The 23,543-nt window shown below is 52.6% G+C and overlaps 3 protein-coding genes across 24 annotated transcripts in view; 1 reads left to right on the forward strand and 2 right to left on the reverse strand.

Moving 5' to 3' along the window:
• The window catches only part of LOC122380919 (protein FAM76A-like), a 39,894-nt gene extending 32,137 nt beyond the window's left edge, over positions 1-7,757 (reverse strand). For 3 of the 4 annotated variants that reach the window (XR_006256420.1, XM_043364535.1, XM_043364534.1), the window contains exons 1-2: positions 7,570-7,757; positions 2,835-2,899 (exon numbers count right to left, since the gene is read on the reverse strand). Coding sequence is in view for 2 of the 4 variants with exons in the window: in XM_043364535.1 (XP_043220470.1) it covers positions 2,835-2,899; positions 7,570-7,653 (149 nt within the window). In the remaining 2 variants the exon portion in view is untranslated. The remainder of the gene's footprint in view (positions 1-2,834; positions 2,900-7,569) is intronic. The other variant, XR_006256421.1, reaches the window with a different exon arrangement.
• Positions 7,758-8,015: 258 nt separating this feature from the next.
• Positions 8,016-23,543, forward strand: part of LOC122380923 (WD repeat-containing protein 5-like) — a 34,503-nt gene continuing 18,975 nt past the window's right edge. Inside the window, exons 1-4 of one of the 19 annotated variants that reach the window (XM_043364557.1) lie at positions 8,016-8,054; positions 10,640-11,611; positions 12,128-12,325; positions 12,573-13,944. In XM_043364557.1, the coding sequence (XP_043220492.1) occupies positions 10,860-11,611; positions 12,128-12,325; positions 12,573-12,714 (1,092 nt within the window). In that variant the 5' untranslated portion in view covers positions 8,016-8,054; positions 10,640-10,859 and the 3' untranslated portion in view covers positions 12,715-13,944. Of the gene's footprint in view, positions 8,163-10,511; positions 11,612-12,127; positions 12,326-12,572; positions 13,945-23,543 lie in introns of those variants that run through there. The other 18 variants (XM_043364543.1, XM_043364555.1, XM_043364552.1 and 15 more) reach the window with 18 other exon arrangements.
• The window catches only part of LOC122380921 (forkhead box protein O6-like), a 33,201-nt gene continuing 23,594 nt past the window's right edge, over positions 13,937-23,543 (reverse strand). The window contains exons 3-4 of the mRNA XM_043364537.1: positions 22,943-23,442; positions 13,937-16,157 (exon numbers count right to left, since the gene is read on the reverse strand). Coding sequence (XP_043220472.1) covers positions 22,960-23,442 — 483 coding nt within the window. The 3' untranslated portion in view covers positions 13,937-16,157; positions 22,943-22,959. The remainder of the gene's footprint in view (positions 16,158-22,942; positions 23,443-23,543) is intronic.

Raw genomic sequence — 23,543 nt, forward strand, 5'->3', positions numbered from 1 at the left:
ACACCGGCGCCGGCACGGCGCAGTGACGTCAAAACAAAGACCCTGAGTCAGCGGATACGGCCTGGGTAGGCGTTCAGATGGGGCAGGGCAAGGGAACCCCGAGAGAAACTTTGACAATGACACCAAACCATCCCCGCGTTCGATGTCTCTCGGACGGCGAAGATTCTACGCCGTCCGGCCAATCACGTTTCATAACCGCAGCCGAGCCCCCGCTGACCTTGGACGGGATTGGACGGACGGCAAAGAATCTTTGCCGTCCAGGAGACATCGAACGCCGCCCATGACATGAGTTCCGGTCTGGTGATAACGGGATTCCTAGCCTTGATTCATGCCGTGTGTCAGATAGTATTTCTAAAGGGCTCCTAGCTTCAGTGTCGAACACTTTAGCTGACTAGTGACTAACTGTAAGCAATTCAGTAACTGAATAGTGATACGGACATGACGGTGGGATAATACAAAACTGACCCATCGACCCAGCTAGGGTATCAAGACAGGTCAACAGAAGTCAGTGCTGTCAGCATAGGATGTTACACGTCACCTATCAATGCAAGCTAAAAATACATGTGAAGAGCAATGAAGGTCAAAAGAGATGAGGGTTAAACAAAGGTATGGTCAAAATATTCACTGTTGCGTCGTAAACCGCTGGACACATTAAGTGCATACTTTGACTCACAGCTATTTAAATTTACTTACCATTAGGTACTTCAAGGACTATAAAGTATAAGGACTATATATAATATATAATTCTTTCATAAATCAAATCAATTCAATGATTTTGAGTGACGAACCAAGTTCATGTCAGTCAGGTATGTTCTCGCAGCCGGTGCTAGTGCCGCCAACCATAAAACCATAGGGGTGACAAGACCTACTCGGCAATAGCCGCTTGGTCCATGGTGCTGCATACTGCATAAGGCAAAGGCGGCGTCAGCGGCAGCCGCGGTACCGACGTGGCTATTGCATTGGCGGCAGCAGACCCGGCGGGGACACCAACAGAGCACCGCAACGAGCAGTCAAGTCGTAACATTTTGAACAATCCCCACCAACGCATCACCGGTGACATGTCAAACTTATATGACCATTTGAGACAAGTCTCTTAACCCGCGCGGGGCTGGGGTCTCCAGCCGAACGCGCGGGGCTGGGGGGGGGTAAATTTTACCCCCCCCCCCCCTGTTATCTCCCGAACTAATGGTCCGATTTGGAAAATTCAAACGCCAATCGAAAGCTCTCATCACGAACTACTAAAAACATGTACTTAATTTAAAGTTTGAGGTCAAGGTCAAGGTCAGGTCAAGGGTACAAATTGCAAGTTTCTACAGTATCGGTCTTGCACCGTAGTTGCCGAAGAATGGAGTCATGGACTGAGACTGATCGCCCAAAACGTGTTCTTAGGCTACCAAGACAATATTCGTTGCATACAATATCATTCAGAGGTCAAGGTCAAGGTCAGGTCAGGTCAGGTCAGGTCACCAAAAAACAAAATATAGAAAAGGGCATGTGCGACACATGTTTTATGGGTCATTTTACTCATAGAATTCAATAGGCACACTCAATAAGTGATATGGACCACCTCTGGATGAATTTCAGGTCGAGGTCAGGTCAAGGTCAGGTCAAGTGAGGTCAAATTTTGAAGTTGGTCGTTAAGGCCTAAAAAGGTGTCTATCTGATGCAGTTTTTCACGGCGAATCGAATGGTGCTATTTTTGTTTCCGTACGAGGTCTAGAACTTCCAAAAAAGTCATTTTTCAAAAAAAATTGTGCGTTGTGACGTCATAAAATTTTGAATAACTCCCACATTTTTGAACCGATTCTTCTAAAATTTGGTATGTAGGTGCACATAGACCACTTCTCTGACATATATTCCGGTTTTTTCGATAGACTCAAAATTTTGGATATTATAATGATTTTCCCAAAAAAGTCAGTTTTTTTGAAAAAAATTTAGGCCAAAATCCAAAATTTTCAAAAAAAAACGAGATAGCCATTTGATAGACAAAGTAAAATTACGTATAACCTTTTTTGTTACGTCTTGATTCCTTTAAAAATGAAGATGTTAGCGGCGTTTGAACTTTTGCCGTTTTTGAGGCGAAAATCGCGAACATGACGTCACTAAAACGTCAATTTCTCAAAAAAATTCCGATGGATTTCGCTCAAATTTTCAGGGAACGTGTCAAATTGATGTAAGAAAAGGTACTGAAAGTTTGGCGGCGCTGCGCGCCGCCGTTTTTGAGATATCGCAAAAATTCGCGAGGGGGGGTAAAATTTACCCCCCCCCCAGCCCCGCGCGGGTTAAATATCATGAAGCAATTGCACAAGGGCGCCGTTGAGCGGCGTAGAGTGTGTAATGCATAGTAGCACAAACGTTCTCCCTTAATTTTCAAACAATTGATATTGGTTAAAAAATCCAAATATGTATAGAGAAGAGGAACTTTAACAAGGAAAGCAATAGGAGCAGCGATTATTGTCGACGCAAAAATAAATGGCCAGAGATTATTGCAAGTTGGCTTCCTATTAAAGTTACAAGAAAATTCTTTTAGGACAGAAACATTCTTTAAGTGCTTATGTGTCCGGAACTTCATTTTTCTGTCTATGTGGAAAGTAATTATGAATTATAGTTTTAAATTACAGCTAGAAAGGGTCTCAGAAGGCCATACAAGAAACAGGAAATCACTTGAAGGTTTGGTGTTTGGAGCGGCAAGAAGCTGGACCATTTACGGCCGTCCAGCACGCGGTGCCCTGGTCACGGAGCTGATGATGGCACCCATTGACAGAGCCCGAGGCCGTGTTGTGGGGCGCACTGACCTGACGTGACAGACTGGCGGGACGGCTGGCGCCACTTACCTTTCCTGCTGAAACTCGGATCGACAGTAGGTGCATTTTACCACAGGGAAACTCCCGCGGCACTCCTGAAACAACAAACAATGCATTAGAACAAGGGAAGATTGCGCCCTGAAGTCACGTTGGTTACAGCTCCTGACAGTTCCTGATCACAGCTCCTGACCTTTCTATCTTGCTTATTTGTCTCGTCCCGGCACCGCCTAGGATGTTTCCGTATCCACGATCGCCAGGAGAGGGTCGGATCCCAACCCCCCTCATGCTATCTCAAGAACCAACAACCGTATCGAGCCAAGTGAGGCGGCGTTCGAACGCTCTCCACGAGACCATCCCAAGGTCTTCACAAGATTTCCAGATGAAGATTAACTTCCAGATTCGGTCATGTCAAAGGTCAAAGTCTGCCGTCTGGGGCTTTGGCAGGATGAGGCTTATGGACGGAGGATATCTCATTGATACCTAGCTTAGCGGAGGATATCAACGATAGTTTCTGCCCGAAACTCAGCCAAAGTGACTTCAAAGACTTAGTGGGGATACCTTGCGAGAAAAAGTCATGCTTTTCGAGTAGGAAAAGCACTAATGAATTCTGAATGAATGCCGAATCAATGAAGTGATACGATATAGGTATTTCAAATGACCTCCCTCGACCAACCTCACGTTCCTGACTTTAGCCTGATCTTCACGTGACCACGATACACACCATAATCCATGGGAGTAGCATCGTTTTACACATTCGTGTTTCGAAACAGAGAAAAGGTTTAGAAATGCTCGACAATGGGCGCCGAAATAGGCACGTCTAATTGCCATTCTGGCCTGACTTGGTCTTAGCCTTTGCACTTAGGCATAGACGTGGGTCGATGCAGCCCTTCCTGTCAGTTTTTTATGAATAGCTCGTGTCAAAAGCAGCGAAGAGCGAGGAAACATTCAACACTCAAGTTAATTAATTTTAAGCATACGGCATACTCTAAATATCATGACCCTGAGAAAAAGCAGCTTTAACCTAAAAACTCATGAGCCACAGGTCAAAATTATTTTGGTGGAACAGGTCATAAGCTGTGGCCTAGTTCTAACGACCATATCAGACAGAACAGCGAATCAACGCATGTCGGCGCCTATTATCTGCGCGTTTCCAAACCTTCTTATGATTGAAAACGTGCGAACATGTGAATTGTGAATACTGAAGTGATGTTTGCCCCGTGAATAGTAGTAGGAGTCCAAGGCTGATCTTACCTAACCAGTTTAGCCTAACCTAGCCTACCTAGATCAGGGCCTATTTTAACATGTTGACTGGGGGGACAATTGCCCCCCCCCACTCAACAAAATTGCCCCCCCCCCCAGTCGTCGATATTTGCCCACTATAAAAATGGGCATAAAGGAACAGGATGACAAACATACTACGACTTGTTTTGCAATGGATGATTTGGAAGATAGTGTAAATATGTAGATAGCACATGTATAAAAACAATTCATTAAGAAATGATGAAGGTGAAAACTGTTACCAAATTCAATTTTGAAACACGCTGGAAATGGCGCCGAAGTTGCAGCGTTGCGCAGCGCATTATTCAGTGGCTCCCGTGTCTCTGCCAAACCGGGTCATATAGGGACATTCTGATCACTCAGTGCAATTTACATTTCTTCATAGCACCCAAATTTAGCCCAAATCACACACTTAACCCGCGCCCCGTATGGGGGCCGAAACGGCCCCCCCCCCCTGTCCTTTTCCGTCTATATCTCCTAAACGGCTGGAGATATCGCCACCAAACTTTCAGCACCCCTCTCGCATTCAATTTTACACATTGTGACCAAAAATTTTCCAGAGGCTATGATAGGTTGGCCACAAATGACGTCAGAATGACGACATGTTCTGTCATTTTCGACCGAAAAAAGACCTTCGCGAGAAGACCTGTCAAGCATAAAAACTGTTCAAAAATGATGACGTCAAATTTTCAAACTCATTTTTTTGGCAATTCTAGACCTTGTAGGGCAAAACAAAGACCACCATTAGAGTTCCCGGGACGAGCTGCATCGAATCGATACCCATTTTATGCAAAAATATCAACTTTGAAATTTGACCTAATTTGACCTGACCTTCACCAAAACGTGACCTAGGCTGGCCCCAAAGGCTGCCTAACCCACATAATCGCATTTGTCATGTAAAATGGACCATAAAACATGTATCACACGACACTTTCATATTGTGACCCCGGTGACCTGACCTCGCTGTGACCTGACCTGGTATCAGTGACCTCAGATAGCAAAGTATGTGTTTGACGAACAATATACCATCGATGGTTTTCAATAAATTACCAATTTACTCGATTCCACAACACATTTCTGGAAATGCCTGTGAACGGTGAAAATTCGACATTTGACCTGACCTATGACGTCATCGGTTTGACCTAGGTCAATGAAATTGGGTCACAAGGTAGTTCCCTGGTAGGGCTACCCAACACTGTTTGCCGCTTATCGCTTTGTTGCGTGGTTATCGAGACCTTAGGGGTGGGGGGCAAATATCCCCCCCCCCCCCCCAGCAGGGCGCGTTGCTCGGCAGACCCCAGCAGGGCGCGGGTTAAAATAGGCCCTGACCTAGATCCAACGTAACTAATTTCGACCATTCTTCACTGGACCACGTCGTTTACATACTGAATTTCAGTAAACCTACGCGTGTCCATGTCACTTGAAGATCAGGTCAAGGTCAGTGACTCAGGTTAGTTTAAAAATATGTTCATACACAAACAATCATTCGTTCCGTCGGAACCGTTTCGTAATCAAATCCTCCTCCTCCACTCGATCCCCTGTTTCGGGCTGGACGGGCAACTTTATCAATATCCCATGCAGGAAGCAGGAGCACGCCCGTAGCTGGGTGCAGTATCAGTGAGGTGGGTGGCCTGTCCAATTGGATCCAGCTGACTCCCTAGGGTGCCCGCCCAGACCAATGTCTCCCCCTAATTCCTAGCACCCTTCCGGCTATGAAATGGTCTCGTCAGACCGAAAGGGCCTAACCCAACAAAATAAAGTTCGTTCCCTAGTTCAGCTAACCGAACGTTGTAGTCCCGGTGTTGTGAGCTTCGAGTGCCCCCGGTTCGAGTCCCCACGGCGCTCGATACATGAGACCCTTGACGGGCTGATCGCAGTTGGTGGGTGCAGCGCAGCCGCAGCTGGGACGGACCGTGTCCGATTTTGATAGGCATCAGACACGTGCATGGATCCGAGACAATGTATCTGGTGGGAGGATCTGATCTTATGGATTCTGAGCTCGGATCCGACGGGATCATAGATCCAGCTCTTAAATTTATCGAGAGATCAATTGGGATCATAGATCTAAGATCCGAGTCTAATTTTTTACTCGAGGTCCAGTGAGATCATAGATCCTCATTCCCTAAGGATTCACTTGTTGAAACCCACAAAATTTCTGTTTTAGTAATTTTTTGTGATTGCAAGTCATAATTCACAGTTCTGTGACATTTATTGACATATAAACACTTGGAAGCATGTGCATGGTAGGATCCACTCAGATCATAAATTCATGTTTTTTGGTTTCTTATGACTTCAGATTCTATGAGATCAAAATCTAGGATATATTTGTGATGCGGCATCCAGCGGGAGCAAAGATTCCAACATACAGTTTGCTTTGAGATCCACTGAGATCATAGATCCACCCCTCAGTCCTCAGATCCATGCACACGTCTAATGGGGACATTAACATTTTGGCATTAAATAGTATTCTCCCACTAATTCAACCCAGAATTTCAACACTGGATAGTAAGTCAGATCCTATTTGAAACAAGCTCTTCTGATTTTATCTAGGTACTTATGCTTCGTTTGAACCAGAATCATAAAGAAGTGGGCATTGAACATAGTATGACAGGAAACCTTCCCCATCATAGGCTCCAGGTATGTCAGCTGCCCATTCATACATTCTATGTACGGCTCTCGCGAGATTAAAGTGACCATCCCACCTTAATATTAGCTTTGAGTTGAGATAGCCAAATTGGTGGCCATGGCCTGCAACTACCGGTTTGGGCACTCACAACATCGAAAAATGCTTTAATTCGGATATATGGAATTTCAAACTTGAAGTTTTTGGATTCTAAGGGGCTAATGCATTAGAATGCCCCCTTAGAATTTGTGACGTCAGCCGAGATCTAACGATTTTAAAATCTTAGACTAAAACCATCGTTAACACTTGGTGGTATACAAGATTCTTTTACTACTCAGGTTGGTTCACTAGGTAAATAAAGGCGCCATCAGAGGAAATCCTTCACATTCAAATGAAGGGGTCATATGAATTGCTGATTTTGGCTCGATATAGTCATATCTTTTAGTTTCAGCCCCATTTATCGTAATGAGGCAAACTCATTGTTACATTGGTACAACTTTTGATGACACATAATCCTTGTTTTTTCCAGCTCGCTCGAAAGATGATGAAATTTGCATGCATGCCTATGGGTGATAGAGTTCAGTGGGGTGAATGATTCAATTCAGGTGTTAACAAGGCCCTACTACCAGATTCAGGCCTATGATGATAATGATGACGATGTCAAACAAACAGGATTATCGAGATCAGAAGGGATTCATGAGCATGGAGGAAAATACATTAAATGCTGCAATAAGGGCAAAACATATGACAGCTTTTAAGCGTCAAGCATGTAAGAGCACAATGCATAAAAGTAAAACAAATGAGATAAAAATAATCCAACCTATATATTACCATGCGCCACATTCGTAGCATTGCGAAACTGACCTTACAAAGCTGCTGTCCCTGCGAAAGTTCCTCAAATGGATGTCTGCTAAAACACCTAGAGCACGCAAACAGCATGTCGGACATGTCACACTTTGCCAACCGCACAATCACAGACTGAGCAATATATTCACAATTTCCGCACGACGCACACCCCACTCCACCCGCCGTCTCAAACGCCACTGACGTCACTCGCCGTTAGAATTCGATTTTCCGTCACTATGGTACTGGGCTCTCTGAGTACCTTAAAAAGTACATAATTTTGGTTCTTGATATACAAAAAAAATTAAACCACCTTCAATTTTATGTAATTGTACTCATATAAAATCATTTTGAACTGTCTCAACCTTGTTTTTTTAAGAAATCACAATTCATCTTTTGTGTTGAATTACAAGTACCTGAATCACCCTAGCAACAGCCCGTCACTATTGTACACAAACCTCACAAGTACCAGCTGATTGCCGAGCCACAAGCCACAACAAACCAGTGTTGGGGTTTCACCTTATACGGCCTTGGGTTTCACAACCCTAAAAACAAGATTATGGGGTGAAAACGTATTTATTTATTGAAAAACCTCGCGTTTGCTTTATATTGAAGTGAGTGGTTGGGTGGCTGTGACGATATTTATACCTAGTTGTAACAGGATTGCGCTAATTCAAATTGTGTTCTCGAGCATAGGCGTAGGAACAGGGGGGGCCAGGTGGGCAAGTGCCCACCCACTTTTCGAGGTGGGGGGCCAACCATGTGTTTTGGCCCACCCACTTTTTACTCGAGGCCCCTCGTCTCGATTTGAGAGGACGTTGTCACCTTCCAGAATAAACAAACTCGGTAAAAATAAGTTCCACGAATCCCCACGCACGGACTCCAAGGGGCCGTGATGGATCCAAGGAGGCCCTCTGTTCATACTTGTCAGTCGAAGCCCCTGTGACTGATGGTCTGAGAGGCCCTAGTGGATCTGAGGAGGCCCCAATATCCACATTGGTCTGGGGAGGCCCCTGACACTGTCGGTCTGGGAGGCCCCTCTATCCACACTAGTCAGAATAGGCCCCTGAGACCGATGGTCTGAGGAGAGGCTCTTATATTCATACTGGCCACAAGAGGCCCCTGAGACTGATAGTCAGAGAGGTCCACTTCTAATGAATCTGAGGGGGCCCTCTATCCACCTTTACACTTTTCTAGGGAGGCCCCCGAGACTGATGGTCTGAGAGGGCCTTTTATTTATACTGTCCACAGGAGCCCCCTGAGATTAATGGTCTGAGAGGCTCTTCTATTTATACTAACCAGAGGAGGCCCCTAGGATTGATTGTCTAACAGGCCCTTCTATTTATACTAGCCAGAGGAGGCCCATGAGACTGATGGTCTGAGAGGCCCTTCTATTCAAACTAGGCAGATGAGGCCCCTGAGAATGATAGTCCGAAGAGCCATGCGGCGGCAACTGGCCGTGGCCATATTTCGGCTCGGTAGGGCCCCACAGAGCTCATGAGAGCACCTCAAGGGCTCCTAAATAGACACGCTTATCCCCTTAAGGGTGCCACGCCGGCTTCTGAAGGCTCCTTGTAGGCATCTAAGGGCCCTTTCCGGCCTCTAACGGCTCCACCCGCCTGTGATGGCTCCACACCAGTGTTTATGAGCGCCACACAGCGGCGCATTTGAGGGTCATACTAGTGTCTCTTAGGGCCCTATATATCGGTGGCTCTTGGGGGCCCCACACCGGCGCCTCTGTGGGCCATCACACCTGTGCATCTCAAGGCTCTATAGGTACATCTGAAGGACCCACACCGACACCTCTGAGGGCCACACACCAGTATCTCGGAGCTCTGAAGGCCCCACACCGGTGACTCTGAGGACTCACCGGCTCCTGAGAGCACCATGTTGATGTCTAACGGCTCCACAAGGCCACTGAAGGCACCACACAAGCTATCACTGAGCTCTAATGTCCATGTACCGGCCTCTGAGGGATTTAAGCCAGCGCATTCATAGCCCCACACCAGCAATTGTAAGGGCTTCACACTGAAGTATCTGAGGGTTCCATACCGGTGTCTGTAAGGGCCACATACCGGCATCTCTGAGGGCCCCATACCGGCTTCTCCGAGGGTCCACATCTGGCGGGCACCCATCAGCGACTGAAGGTCCCACACTGTCGACTCCGAGAGCCCCATCTGCGTCTGGGAGCACCATGCCGTCTCTAAGAACCACAGCGGCTCCTCCGTACGAAAGATGGGCGTCTGCATGCCAAAGGGGAGCGGTTCTGAGACAGTAGGGCACCTACGTGCAATAGAGGGGCGCCTATGAAGCCCATAGGGGCGTCTCAATGCGAAAGAGGGGCGCCTCTGAGGCCTACATATATGGGCGTCCACATGCAATAGAGGTCTGCAGACTGCAATTGATCAATGCCATGGGGGTGCATTCATAAGAAACAGGCGCGCCGGCATGGCAAAGAGAGGCGCCTTCAAGTGTCCATTAAAGAGAGACAGACACCTATGATAAGCGCACATTGTATGCGACAACCCTGTTTGTTTGTATATAAGTGTTTCTGACTGTGGGACATATAGGGATGTCTCTGATGACTATACATAGGGCGCTTATGTATATGCCAAAGAGGACGCCTATGAAGCTAATGGGGGCACCTGGGAAACGAGGAAGACATTTGTGCAAGGGTTTTCAGGGGTCATGCGCCGTTTGCGGCAAATAGATTTTTTAAAAATCGGAGGGGAATAAGTTTTAAAAATGGTGCGGACTTTCCGCACTGTTCGCTTAAGCGGTTACGCCCCTGGGTACATCTGCCCGATCTCAGAAGCTAGATTTGGAGGTCATACTTGAAAGCAGCCAGCAGGACGAGGCAAAAGTTGGAGGCCCCTGAAAATAGGAGGCCCCCTGGAAAAGGAGGCCCCTTGACAGGGTGGCCCACCCACTTTTCATGACGTTCCTACGCCCGTGTTCTCGAGTGCTAACAGGGCACTGGGCAATAGTGATCTGGATCGGTGCTCCGCACGGCGCGAGCTGGAAATAATTTATCTTTAATCCGGCGTTTTTAAAGCATCATGCTGCAAGGCCTGAAGGGAGTATTCCACAGGGATAAGAACAAAGCTGGAGCAAATTTGTTAAAACAGGCTTCTTCGTCGCAGAAAAGACGAGTGTCCGGTGTAGGGGAAGATAGTCAGCGTCGGGTCCGGATATCCGACGTTAGCAGCGACCGATTGCAGGCGGAACCAAGACGAAACGATGGCCCAAGCCAAAGTAACGGTCAAAGCAACCAGCTCAACTCATCTCTGACGGCCTCCTCCCGTCTGACAATGGAGCCTCGCCCGCTGCCCAAGCGCAAGTCTTTTTCAGTGGAGCCGCCCGCCAACGCCGAGCAGAGCTCACAGTCCCTGGCGCTGGCAATGCTCGGCGAGGGCAAGCAGCTGCAGACGGACGGCATGGTCAAGGTGGCCACGTCCATCAGCACGCCGTCCGAGGTGATGTGCTGCCGCTTCAGCAGCCGGGGCAACTACTTAGCCATCGGCATGGTGACCGGCTCGACGTCGATCCACCACACGGACACGGCGGCCAGTCAGATGGTGCTGCTGCAGGACAGCGACACCCTGGAGCGCTGCATGCCCGTCACCTGCTCCAAGTTTGTGCCCGTGCCCGAGGGCAAGGCGTCGTCCGTGCTGCTCAGCACCTACGGCGACGGGTTGATCAAGTTCTGGCGCTTCCAGACGGGCGATTGTCTGCAGACGCTGGATGTGGACGAACAGGTGCTGGCGCTCTCCTTCGACTGTCTCGGCAAGTACTTTCAGATCGCCGGCGAGGACGGCATTATCCGTGTGTTCGACGTGGCCACGGGCACACAGGCCGGGCGGCTGAGCGCCTCGTCGAACCACGCGCTCAACGACGGGCACCGGTCTCGCGTGTTCGCACTGGCCGGCCACCCGCTGACGCCGCACGAGCTGCTCTCGGCCGGCTGGGACAACACGGTCCAGTTCTGGGACATGCGCCACCCGCACGCCGTGCGCCGCATCTACGGACCGCACATCTGCGGCGAGGGGCTCAGCATCGACCCGTGAGTACTCAGCTGACAGACGGACATTGACGAGATTGACGGACTCAATTCACACTTATAGGTAGGTACGTTGGCGTGGCTGGGCCACTTTCACCTGTCAGTAGGCAGACGGCATCCCGTCCACAAAAGACCTGTGTGCGCGGGATTGACTCAAGGCGACCCGACTCGTCGATGTAGGTATAGCAGCGCTACTTACTATCATTCATACAAGTAATTAACCGTACAAACAGTTCCGCACCTGTAAATAGTAAAATGCGGATAGATGTCATGTTGTCCTAGCCAGGTCTGCTATTTGTTTCGATGATTCGACAATCGACATGCTTGCTCGTCTCTGCACCTGATAACACCCCTGTTTCTAAAACTCGTCTCCCACTCGGCGCCGTTCGTGATCCGTCGTTCGCTTCGTCGTATCGTATGTCCAACCTCACTCAGCCCTCCCGCTCCCGCCTGCTGTTCCGTCGCTCCGTATCCGCCCGCCCGCTGACCCGCGTCATCTCCTGGCGGCATGTCCTTCAGCTTCACCAACCACATCGTGACGGCGTCGTGGCGGCGGCGCCAGGCGCTGCAGATCTGGGACTACGGCTCCGGTGAGCTCATCACCGACCTGCAGCCCGATACGTACGAGAGCATGCAGACCTGCGCCCAGTTCATGGGTAAAGACTCCCTGGCTGCTTCCGGCGGCTTCTCAAACATCATCCGCGTCATCGACAGCAGGTCAGTGGCGTGGTGACCAGGTAAGTGACGTGGTGACATCAATGACTGATAGCGGGTCAGGTGGGGGTTGTGGACGTTACATATGTGAATAAGAAACATGTTTTAACGCCATGTCTTTCATTTTTACTTGCCTCTTGAAGTGCAAATTTTACACGGGATAATACGAATGCGGAGGCTAGCCTACGCATGAAATATGCATACGTTTAACTTGAAGCTTACCTCCGCTCCATTGGGTCTCCGTTGACAGGACGTATATGACGAACGGCATGGTGCGGAACCTGCCCCAGAGTGTGCGCTGTCAGGACGTGCTGGTGTGCGAGGACAAGCAGTTCCCTCGCGTGGTGGCCTGCTACGGCTCCGAGGCGCTACTCATCGACACCTGGCACTAGGTGAGGCCGTGCTGGGGCTGGCTGACGGCGGCCGGGGGACGCGACCGGGGTCAGTCGGCCACGCCCGCCCCGTGACCGGTCACGGCGACAGTATGGTGGAGCTCCCAGACACCAGTGCTATCGCGGGGAGCCGGGAGATCGGACAAGCCCAGAGAGTCGTGGGGTGCGTCCTGCACTGATGATGCATGTTACCTTGTTAAGTTTGTTCATTACAAAGTGTTGGACCCTGCATTCCTAGTGATCTGACCATGGAACGGTAGCGGATGACTGATGAACAGATTTATTTGCATGATCGTGCAATAATTTGATGTTGATTTTATCCGTTTGCAAAGTACCAGCCATTTTTAAGCAGTGTTAAGGCTGCATCATAGCTTAAGATTGAACTTAAAATACCATAAAAGGATGCTTCAAGTAAACATTGGCTGGGTTCCGTGGCAAACGTGTACTCTAGTCATCACTGTCTTTGCAGAATAATTCGCAATGTTGACGGATGCCGAAGGAGGCACCCCAGATTCCAAGTGTGAAGTTCCGAGCCATCGTTGGTTGAATCTTTTCCCGGAAAATGAATGGTGCAGGTAACTGGAGCCGCTTATGTTCAAAATAATTCATCTCGAAACAAAAACAAACTTCCCTATAGAAAATCAACTCTTGGAGTTGCCTAATCTGTTTCTTTTTATCCATCCTGTCCATCTTCTCCATTCTTTAGTCTCGTCGCTTGTACTGCCGACTTACAGCCTAATGCATTGTTCCAAATGCTCCAGTAACTATAGCCTGGATGACACACTGGGTCTCGTCTGCGGTTTTTATTTGACAAAGCACGTTCCCAAATCGTACACGGAACACACACGCACGCACACACACACACTCGTGTGAAACAGAGCCGCATAGCGAAACGTGAACAGCTGCACAAAACCAGTCAGCGGAGCGCATTGCCCGGTCCCAGTGCGCACACAGTGGTGGCACCACCGTGCAGACAGGCGGAGCTGGCCACTGACGACCCGACCGGCTCAGCCGACCGGGCAGGGCGGTCTAACGCGCTGCGAGAGGCATTGGATGCGTTGGTGATACAAATATCGTCACTCGCAGGTAACAGCGATGTCAAAATAGGGAATATTTGAGTGCGAATGATTCTGGCCATTGGACCTAAAACTGTAAATGGTTTGCTTAGCAAAATAGCTTCTTGTATGCTTTGAAAACATAAAGTTGGTGAATAAATTAATGTTATGCCAGGACAGTGTGTATCAGCAGTCGACGTAAAGAAACCTGTGGGGATCAACGACTGCTAAACACGATCGATTGAAAGCATACAGTATGGATGGTCACTGATTGTCGATTTTACATTGATCGATTTTGGGAGCTGATAACTACCGCTCGGTACGGGCAGTTTGATTTTGTGGCGAAGATGCCCGGCTCTCCGCTATTGTACGAGTGGATGAAGGAAGGAAGCAGTGACAAGCCCACACATTATATCGTGTTTAAGCTCATTGTGAAATGCGTAAAAGAGTGACATGAGGGCGAACGTCAAAACTGTAAGCGCTGACACCGACTGACGCACGAAGGGCTCACGCCACACACTGGGTGCGAACCACTGCTCCGAGCGCCCTCTGCACACAGCTTCACCACTACACCGGCGGCCGTCAGGGTAGGTGGCGCTGGTGCAGACTCGAGCGCCGTGGCGGCCCGCCGCGGCCCATAGCGTGGGCCGGTCCGGTCCGTTGCAAAAGCACACATGATCGTCAAAACATGTGCATATCTTGGTTTCCGTATATCACGAGCGCGGCAGCGGAGAGGTTTCTGAGCTAAGCTCTGATACATCGACACAGACATCGAGAGCAGATGACGGCGGCGGAGGGGGCGCGTCCCGCCGAACGGCTCGGCGTGGCACACGGGTCCCCTCAGCGACCCTAGCGCTACCGCAGGCTGAGCCAGCATACCAAACGCATCGTCCGCAGAGGAGCAGCAACAGAAACGGTGCACACTCGATAGAAAGATTCGTTGACCCCCCACGCCAGCCGCAGGCTATTCAGCCAAATGGCCTTTACTGTACGGGCACTTGAAGGAAATGTACAGACAGAAAGGTCACACCAACAATTGCACCGCGTCAGCCAACAGCATGCACTAAATAGCGAGTTTGATTAATGCACCAGTACGTAACTACACAACAATGCATGGGTCACACACTTGTTGGGCCGGCCGGTGGCTCGCCCCAGCACACCCCGCCCCTATTCTCCCCAACAATACGCTGCGGTCAGGGTAGCCAGGAGTGGACACATCAATCCACTGAACGCTCTCGCACTATATTACAAAACGGTGCTCCAGCACACCCATCCGATTTAGGAAAGGACAAACTCAGAAGGTGCTAAATGCCACCGTCCTTCGGTAAATGCAAATGAATCACTGGTTATGATCAAATTACTTGGAAATATTACTTTCAATATAAAGCTGTAACGAAAACGGTGTTTTGTCGTTTTCGTCGTTTGACACGGTACAGCGATTGTCCTATACAGTTTCCGTCAAAACATACCACTGAGGTGGCTCAACGTTGCGGCGTAACATCGTACAACAGCCGCGTATAGACTGATTTCTCCGGGCAGTTATCAGTTCTTCATCGGAAAGATGAATACTTATAGATTAAATGTAACTAGTAACGCAGCATTACATTCACAAAATGAATTTGGAAAAGTTTAAAGGCTTCATCCATCGCTAACTTCGATTTGAACACTTCGTCGTTCGCTGGTGGTTTTAGGTGTCACCGTTAGTGACACGTTGCATATTTTGCTCGATATCTGACGCCCTCTGATTCTGTGGCGTCATTCGACTCCTCGCGTTATACCTAGGGCAATTCGCTACACCAGAGCTGGCTTCATCACACTGGCACTTAACGGTTAACGCCGCCTAGCGTTAGCTGCAGCGGTATGCTCGGTAGTACGCCGATGGACACAGGCCGGCCGGACGGCAGGGTCCGGCTCGCCATTCACAGCTCGCGAGAACCCGCACCTGTCCGGCCGGCCTGTGTGAGGAGCACGGTATGACACCGGCAGCCGCAGCTCCCCCGGCCCAGCGAACTCGTGACCCCAACCAGCAGGATTGAACGCCGTCAGAATACTGAAGGCGAACTAGCCAGGGACACATTCAAGCAGTGCCGTCGCTGAACTATTCTGCGCCTGTGAAGGCGTGGGACCGATTTGTACCTAATGCTCGGTGGTCTGTGGGAAACTCGACAGTACCGGCGTCTCGGGTAGGGACAGCGGACCCTGGTGACCGCTGCCCGCTGATCTCTTGTCCTGTCGGTCACTGCGTAGAGATCCGCTTCCGCCCGGCAGCTGTAGCCTCATATACCTGGCTGCACCGGTCCCCGCTCGGCCTCCGAGTGGCCGGGTACATACCACCGAGTGAGAGAGACCTCCGTCGGTTCCGCCCGACGCCGCGCACCGGTCGGCATCCTGGAACACAGAGGCACGGAAGTGTCAGATCCGGGCCCAGTAATGTGGCCATAGGTCGCACTGCCGCTCCGGTAACCGACACCCAATACCGGCCTTCAACTCATCGACTCGTCGTGACCTGGTGCTTCCGTCTACGTGTTAAGTGGTAGAACTGTATACTGAAATGGTGCCCCATGCACCTCATTGAGCTATAAGTGGAATTGGGTCAGCTATAGCTCGACTTCGCTAAGGACTTACCTTGCTCAAAGCTCAGTTCAGGTTATTTTTTTTTTTCATTTCTTGGCGGCTAGGTTCAGGTTTCGAACAGCTCGATAGGCATATGATTGACGGTAGGGCTAGAAGTTTGTATTTTGTAATCATAGCTGCGGGCATAGGTGATGTTTCACGGAGCGCACTGCCGCACCCTGCGTGCCCCGGCCACCGTGACCGTTGGTCAGGCCTTCCGGCGGCTGTGATAGTGTGGCGGGCTGCCCCTGTCGTCGTGACCGTTGTCCGAGCCCTCCGGCGGCTGTGATAGGGCGGCGGACGCCGCCGGACTGCCTCCGCTGTCGTGACCGTTGACCGAGCTCTCCGGCGGCTGCGGCCGGGGCCGCTGTCGCCCGCGGCCAGATGCCAAGGTCACGAGGTGGTCGGGTCAGCGGCGGTGACGCACGCAGGCTGCAAACTAACGGTATATCGCCGGCGATGAGCCAAGGCCACCGCCGAGTTTTCCTTGAGCGCCGCGCCATCCGCCGTTCCTCCCCACGAGTCGGCGTCACGAACACAACACGGCCAAAATCCCCGCCCGCCGGCCGGCTCTCTCGGATTCCCGGTGAATACAGCCGGCGGAATCCCGGCGCCGCTGGCGCACAAGGCCACTCCGCTATCCGATCGGATCAGGCATGCAACATCCTCTGCCGGCCACCACGCGGAAACGACGCGGCGTTTTTGTCAGATGGCTGTGCACGCGCCCAGTCAGCGCTCCGGCCGCTGAGGTCGCGCCGCTGAGCGGGCCGCCGACGCGACGCTGAGCTGAGCGGGCCGCCGCCGCCGGCTGACCTACCCCAGCACCGTCCCCGGTGCCCGCAGTGAGGTCGTTGGGGTAGGGCAGAACCGAGCGGCGCACTACGAGTGGCCAGTTGTGCCGGGTCTTTCCGACAGTCCGTGGCGGCTTCTCAACTCACGGCCAATAAATGGCCGCCCTGCTGTCTGAGTCGAGGGCTGTGGCGGACCATTCGGCTTCCCAGTCTCTATTTTCCAACGGGATGAGTGGCCAGCGGACTTCAAAGAGCGCAACAATTGTCGGTTAGCTGATTCCAGAGGTGCTGAGAAATGGCGGGTGACTTATCCTCCCTTTTCGCTCCAAGTCAAGAGGAGATTATGGCAGTCGGTAAACAGAGTGGGAGTGGGTCGGATGCCGTCCCGGTCGGGGAGGGGAGCGGGGCAGAGCGGCGGCCCGTGGCGGCACTGTCGTACAATGGCTCGGCGCCGAAGGGAGCCAGCGCCCGCCGACCCCGGGGCCAAACGGCCGTCGCTGGGCCGTGAGAAGAAATGGGCCGTGGCCGGCCGTCCGCCAGCCCGCGGCAGTCGACTGCGGAGCCGCCCCCAGCCGCTGCCGCCCCCGCCCCCGGAACCCACACCCACCTCACCAGCAGAGATCCCGCTCCGTCGGCCCGTCGGCCAGTGTTGACGAGTCCACCGTTTGTGAGGAGAGCTCGTAAGCGCCGCGGCGGAAACGCCGAGCGGCGGTACAATTCGGGGCGCCGTTTGACTTTGATGGCAGATGTTACGCGGCGAAACGCCATATCCCAGCAATATTGAGGGGTTTAAAGCCGTGTCGTCGCTCAAACACTATAATCCACAAAACATATGGAGACGCTGGCTGCCTTATAAGAGTGCCATCATACAAGACGTTTGTGCTGCGGCACCTGATGTCCTGAATGGAACACTGGCGAGCTGACGCTCTGCTCTGTCTCGATGCGCCGCGACCGGCAGAAGCTCCTGTTCTCGGTATACGGGGAGCGCCGGCGGCGGCGGACGACGTGCACTCGGCACCGGTAATGCCGCAGCCCGCGGACACGGCGCCGCTGGCGGCACACGGGAAATAGAAAAGTTAAGCCGTTTTGTGAGCCGTGCGGCCGGGCGCGCGCGGCGTACGGCCGGGGTGTGGCGCAGCGTCCAGCGGCGGCCGGTTACTCGGCACGGGCCAGATCAATACCGGGCAAAACGCCTCGGTAACGCCGCGCCGGCGAGCGGCGTAAAAACGCGTCGCCCACCGCCGAATAAAGTGACGGCCGAATTAATGCACGGCACCTGCGGCCCGGCTGGGCGGCGCAGCTGCACCGTATTAATCTGCCGTCATACCGACACAAGTAGGCGATCGGTCCAGCGCCCGAGCCGCCATTTGGCGGACGGGTTGGCTGTGTCTGTCAGTCGGCCATTTGGGCGGCTCGGTCCGGATTTCAGATCAGCTGGGAGCGATGACGAGGCCCTTTAATTTCCTGGAACACGGCTGCGTACGGTGATCGATCGGGCCACGTGACTGCCCGGGGCAAAAACAACGGAGCCTCGCACGGACGGGCCGCGTCGGCCGTCTCCGATAGCTAATAAAGCGCCTCTAAAAAGTCTGCCACCGGCCTTATCATGTCGCTTAGATTGCAGTGCGCGTACCCACACCAAGGCTATTTGATTGCGCCACAGCGGAACAAATGTGCACCAATATTGACACATATAGATAATTGCCTGACGGTCTGACTCACAAAAAGAATGGACTGGCAAACCCTTGTTAATTATGAATGGAGCTCATTTGCCCTTCGAATAACCCGTATACCTAGGTATGTTCAATGTTGAGCCTTTTGCTCTTTGCTCACGACATTGCCCAGCTAATGGGAATTTGTTAACGTTTATCACGACCATTAGATGCACATAATCGAGCGTCTTCCCAATCCCATCGAGTCGGTTACGTTGCTCCTTCATTCCACAGTCGGACAGGGTCGCACATTAGTCGAGTGGTCGCTGGTCACCGGCGGATTCCGGTCGCAGCTCGGCTTTTTGCCACCGGCAGCGGTCACAAAGGCACCGGGTGCCCACCGCGGCGGCTCTTTGTCATTGATGTGGCCGGTCTTATCATGTCGGAAGTAAGAAGTTGCATCGCGCACTGCGAGACGGGCGGCCGTCCTTCGGCCGTCGATGAGGGCTGGCCGGCTGACCGAGCGCGGGATCTGGTCAGCCGGGGAAAGGAACAGAGCTCGAATTCGGGTGTTTAGGGAGAGCTGAAATCATGGTAGGTACGTCGATCTGATAGAGTGAAAAAAGAAAATGCACGAGGAGAAGGAAAAGAAGAATTGATGGACAGCATTTTTCTCAACTGACAATCCAATTTCAACTGTAATATAAGAAAGAATAGTAGGTAAAGAAATGCCCCTACACACTAGCTTCTTTTTGTGAAAGGTATCATAAAATCAACTATGGGCGATTATAGAAATATACAGAATTTTGTGTAGGTAGGGTACTTTGTGGAATGTTTTTTTTTTCCATGAATGTACGAAGCATTCAATTGGGATGCTCACTGTCGCGTCCGGAGCGACACTAAGGGCGCATTTGTGTACGATCCAAACTTTTGTTCTCCCAGCTCCCTATCTCCCCTCCCCCTCCCCCGTCCGAGCGTTGCGGCGCCGTCCGCCTTCCGCGGTCCACCGTCGCGCATACCCGCATCGCCAACAAGTGCCTCTTCTGGCAAAAAGCCTTCGGATACATCCTAGCAAATCTCCGCGCGTTCATCACTCGCGGCAACAACAGCTCGTATTATCCCCGGCCGACAAACAGTAAACCCGCGAATTCCGAATCTCGCCTCTGCGTTTTTGTGTTGTGTTTGTGGCGGATGGGTCGGATCGGTCAGTTTGTGGCCCTGGACGATCATCGCACGCGGCCGCTATGGTCCTTGACGATCTTCGCCCGCGGTCAGTTGTTCTCTTGGGCGGCAATCACCCGAAGTATATGGTCCTTAGGCGTTTATCGCTCACGGTTTGTGTTCTGGGATGATCATCGTCCGCGGATTACGGCTCTTATGCGATCATTGCTCGTGGTCTGCGATCCTGGGGCGATCATCGGATTACGGGTGTTGTGCGATCATCGCCCGCGTTCCGCGGTCCTGGGGTGATCATCGCCCGCGTACCGCGGTCCTGGGGCGATCATCGCCCACGTCCGGACCATGCAATGACGGGTGTGGGCGCTGTGTGAACTGGCGCGCCGCTCGGTGGGCGTGAAGTGATCGGGGTGGGTGCCGGCGCAGCGATCGGGCCGCCGCTGCCACCGAGCCGGAATCAATACGGCCGGGCCGCCGCGTGCCGCTGCCGCCGCCGCCGCCGGCCCGGGGCGGGGTCACGTCGCGACCACGGCACAGCGCCGACTCGGCCGCGCCCGGCCGGCAAAAAGCCGCTCCAATATAGGGGCCGACGGTGGCCCGGCCGACGATTGGGTCGGCGCTTCGACAGCTGAAATCCCCGGCAGAGAGCGGTCGGCCGCGCTCCTCGCCGACCGGAGCGCCTCAGAGGAGCCGCCGTGATGGCCAATTTCAGGCCAAACTAAACACTAGATGTCAGAATGGACCGTGCGTATCTCGCTAACTTTTCCACGAGTTCAGGATAGAACTGGTGAATGGTGGGGTGGGGGCTGCCGGCTGAACGAGCTCTGGCGCTGAACCCGATGCTTGCACCAATCGCTGAATTTCGGTCGGGATTCTGCATGCACACTGCGCACATATGCCCTCTTGTCCTCATTTGACAGTGCTTGAGTAGCTGACAGCAGCTTTGGCAATCAGTGTTGTTGAACTCATTCCATCCACCGTGCGGTGAAGACACTGGTTCTCGCTGGTGGCCTATCGTCCAAGCCGCCCTTGGTATGCTATCACGGAACGAAACAAATGATTGACGTTTTAGCAATGCTGCCTGCCTTTGTACCGCTTGCCATTTGCCCAGCTACGCCTGGATGAAAAGATGAGACGCTATTTTGTGTCGCATTACCCATCCAGTACGTCCATGGGCATTGGGCAAACATGGAGCATCAGTCGTCCGTCTTCATGATAATTGGAATGTTCAGGAGATCCCCTGGCGTGCCCTTTTCTCTCTCCTGGCTGAAGGAGGCGCTCAGAGATGGTACAGCCTCTCCAGCTCGGATGGCTGGGCCTCGGGAGCTGTTTTAGCGCACTGAGCTGGCGCAGCCCTGCCGGGCTGTTTGGTCCCCGGGCGGGCGCCGCCTCCCTGGGCTGTCGTTACTGGGCTGAGCTGGCGCAGCTGCGGCGCAGGCGGCTGATGGGCACGCGCCGGCGGCGCTGCGGCCGACCGTTTGGGCCCGCCGACGCTCGTTTTTAGCGTCTCACGTAGACTCCGGGGGAGACGGGCCGACGTTTTATTGGCAATACCGAGGCAAACTGGCGGCGAACGAGCCGGCCGGACAGCCGAGCCGGCGGCCCGGCGGAAAATACCGCCGGCCGGGCAGGGACACGGAGAGAGAGCTGCACGACGAATGGGGCCGACGAGCGGCCATCGGGCGCTGCTCGCGCTGGAGATTGGTCCGAGCGGCCGAGCCGAGCCGAGCCGAGCCGAGCCGAGCCGAGCCGAGCCGAGCCGAGCCGAGCCGGAACGGCCGGCCCGAGCGATGGCCTCCTCTTCGGCTCCTCAGGAGTGGATCGGGTGGGCAGGACCAATAGCCTCCGTTCCTCCTCGTTCCCCCAGCTCATCAGGAGAAGGTTGAGCTGTTGGGACCTATTGTCTGGCAGCCTTCCTCCCCAGTCTTTCAAGAGTGCGCCGGGCGAGTGGGACCTCGACTAGGACCGGCGGTCGCTCTCCCACTTCCTCAGGGCTTGCCACCTTAACCCGGATCGGGCTAAGTGGGTGATAACTATAGCCAGATGCTGGCCTCCCCTGACTCAGTGTCACAATGGATATGGTTATCGTTTTGCTTTGTGAATTCGCTACAAGTGGTTACACGTTCTTGGGCTGCGCGCGTTTTCATTAACATATTTACAAGTTGCATTTACGAATATTCCGGTATCATTACAGCAGTCTTTACAGCGCAGCGTATCATCATTGCAAGAAGAGTAGAGGACGGGAATAGGTATACTTTTGAAGAAATTTTAAAATCATTGTTTGTATGAGCATTCGTCTGGTGGTTCTGATGAGACGCTTTCTTTGGAAAAGTCGAACCAAACTGAAGCAAGTGGAAATAGCAGCTGGTGTTCATAGGCATAAGAGCTGCATCTCAATTCTACGCGATGTCAAATTTCCATTGCCTTTCAGTAGTTGTTTTAATAAAAACGCTCATCATGGCGATTGATCTGACGCAGGTCAAATGACATCGAACTGCAATTAGCTTCTGAGCGATAGGTGCTGCAATTAATCATCACTGCAAGTGAGTTCTGTTATTGCAGCCGTACATCAGGCCAAATGACAAGCTAATAACTAGCTTGTGCTTTACGTTAGACCAATGCATTTTCAGCAAGGACGTTTACGTCTAGGAACATAATGACTACAGCTATTATGGCGGCAAATGGCTGTTTTGTCGCCAGTTTATAATCGTCATACAAGAGTGGGGGGGGGGGGATAGACAGAGTTGAAGTGAACTTGGTTTCGACACTCATCGGAGCTGTTCAGCCCTAAAAGACCAGTGAATTATGTCAGTACTCAGCACTAGTCGGTGTTCCCCAGCTCAACATATATGGGCCATTGGATCTTGTCAGTACTCAGTACCTACAGGCGTTTCCCAGCTCCACAGTGGCCCAGTGGATCCTGTCGATACTCGGTACTCACCGGCGTCACCCAGCGGTCTACAGGGAGGCGTTGAGCTGGTGCCAGCGCGGTGTGAGGCCTGTGGAGGGCGGCAGCCGGGTCTCGCTGCCGGCGCGCCCCGGCGCCAGCCGCTGCTGGCCGCCCGCCGCCGCCGCCTGGCTGAAGGCAAAGTCCAGCTGGCCGTCCCTGCTCAGCTCCTCGTTGATGATGTTGTCCACGTCGCAGACGAAGCCGCCCTGGAAGGCGTCCAGCTCGAGTCCGCTGAGCGCCGGGTCCGGCTGCAGGGCGCCCATCACGCTGCCCATCAGCTGCGAGGGCGTCTGCTCCTGGGGCTCCGAGTCGGCGCTGGCCGGCCGCCGCTCGGGCGCCGCCGACACGAAGGCACCGTACGGCGCCGCCGACGGCGAGGGCACGTAGGGCGGCCGGCCGCCGGCCGCCGGCGCCGGGTACGGGCCCTCGCCGGCGGCCGCCGCGCTGCCCGGGGACATGGGACACGAGCCCACCGGCGGCGAGGCCACCTGCTGAACACACACAGACACAGAGCGGAGTGAACACACCGGACCGACGGCACAGTGCACAGAGGTGGAAACGCCAAACGATACGGTAATGGACAGCACGAATT

The sequence above is a fragment of the Amphibalanus amphitrite genome, unplaced genomic scaffold, assembly GCF_019059575.1.
Source record: "Amphibalanus amphitrite isolate SeventyFive unplaced genomic scaffold, NRLGWU_Aamphi_draft 000109F_arrow, whole genome shotgun sequence".
Classification (NCBI taxonomy): domain Eukaryota; kingdom Metazoa; phylum Arthropoda; class Thecostraca; order Balanomorpha; family Balanidae; genus Amphibalanus; species Amphibalanus amphitrite.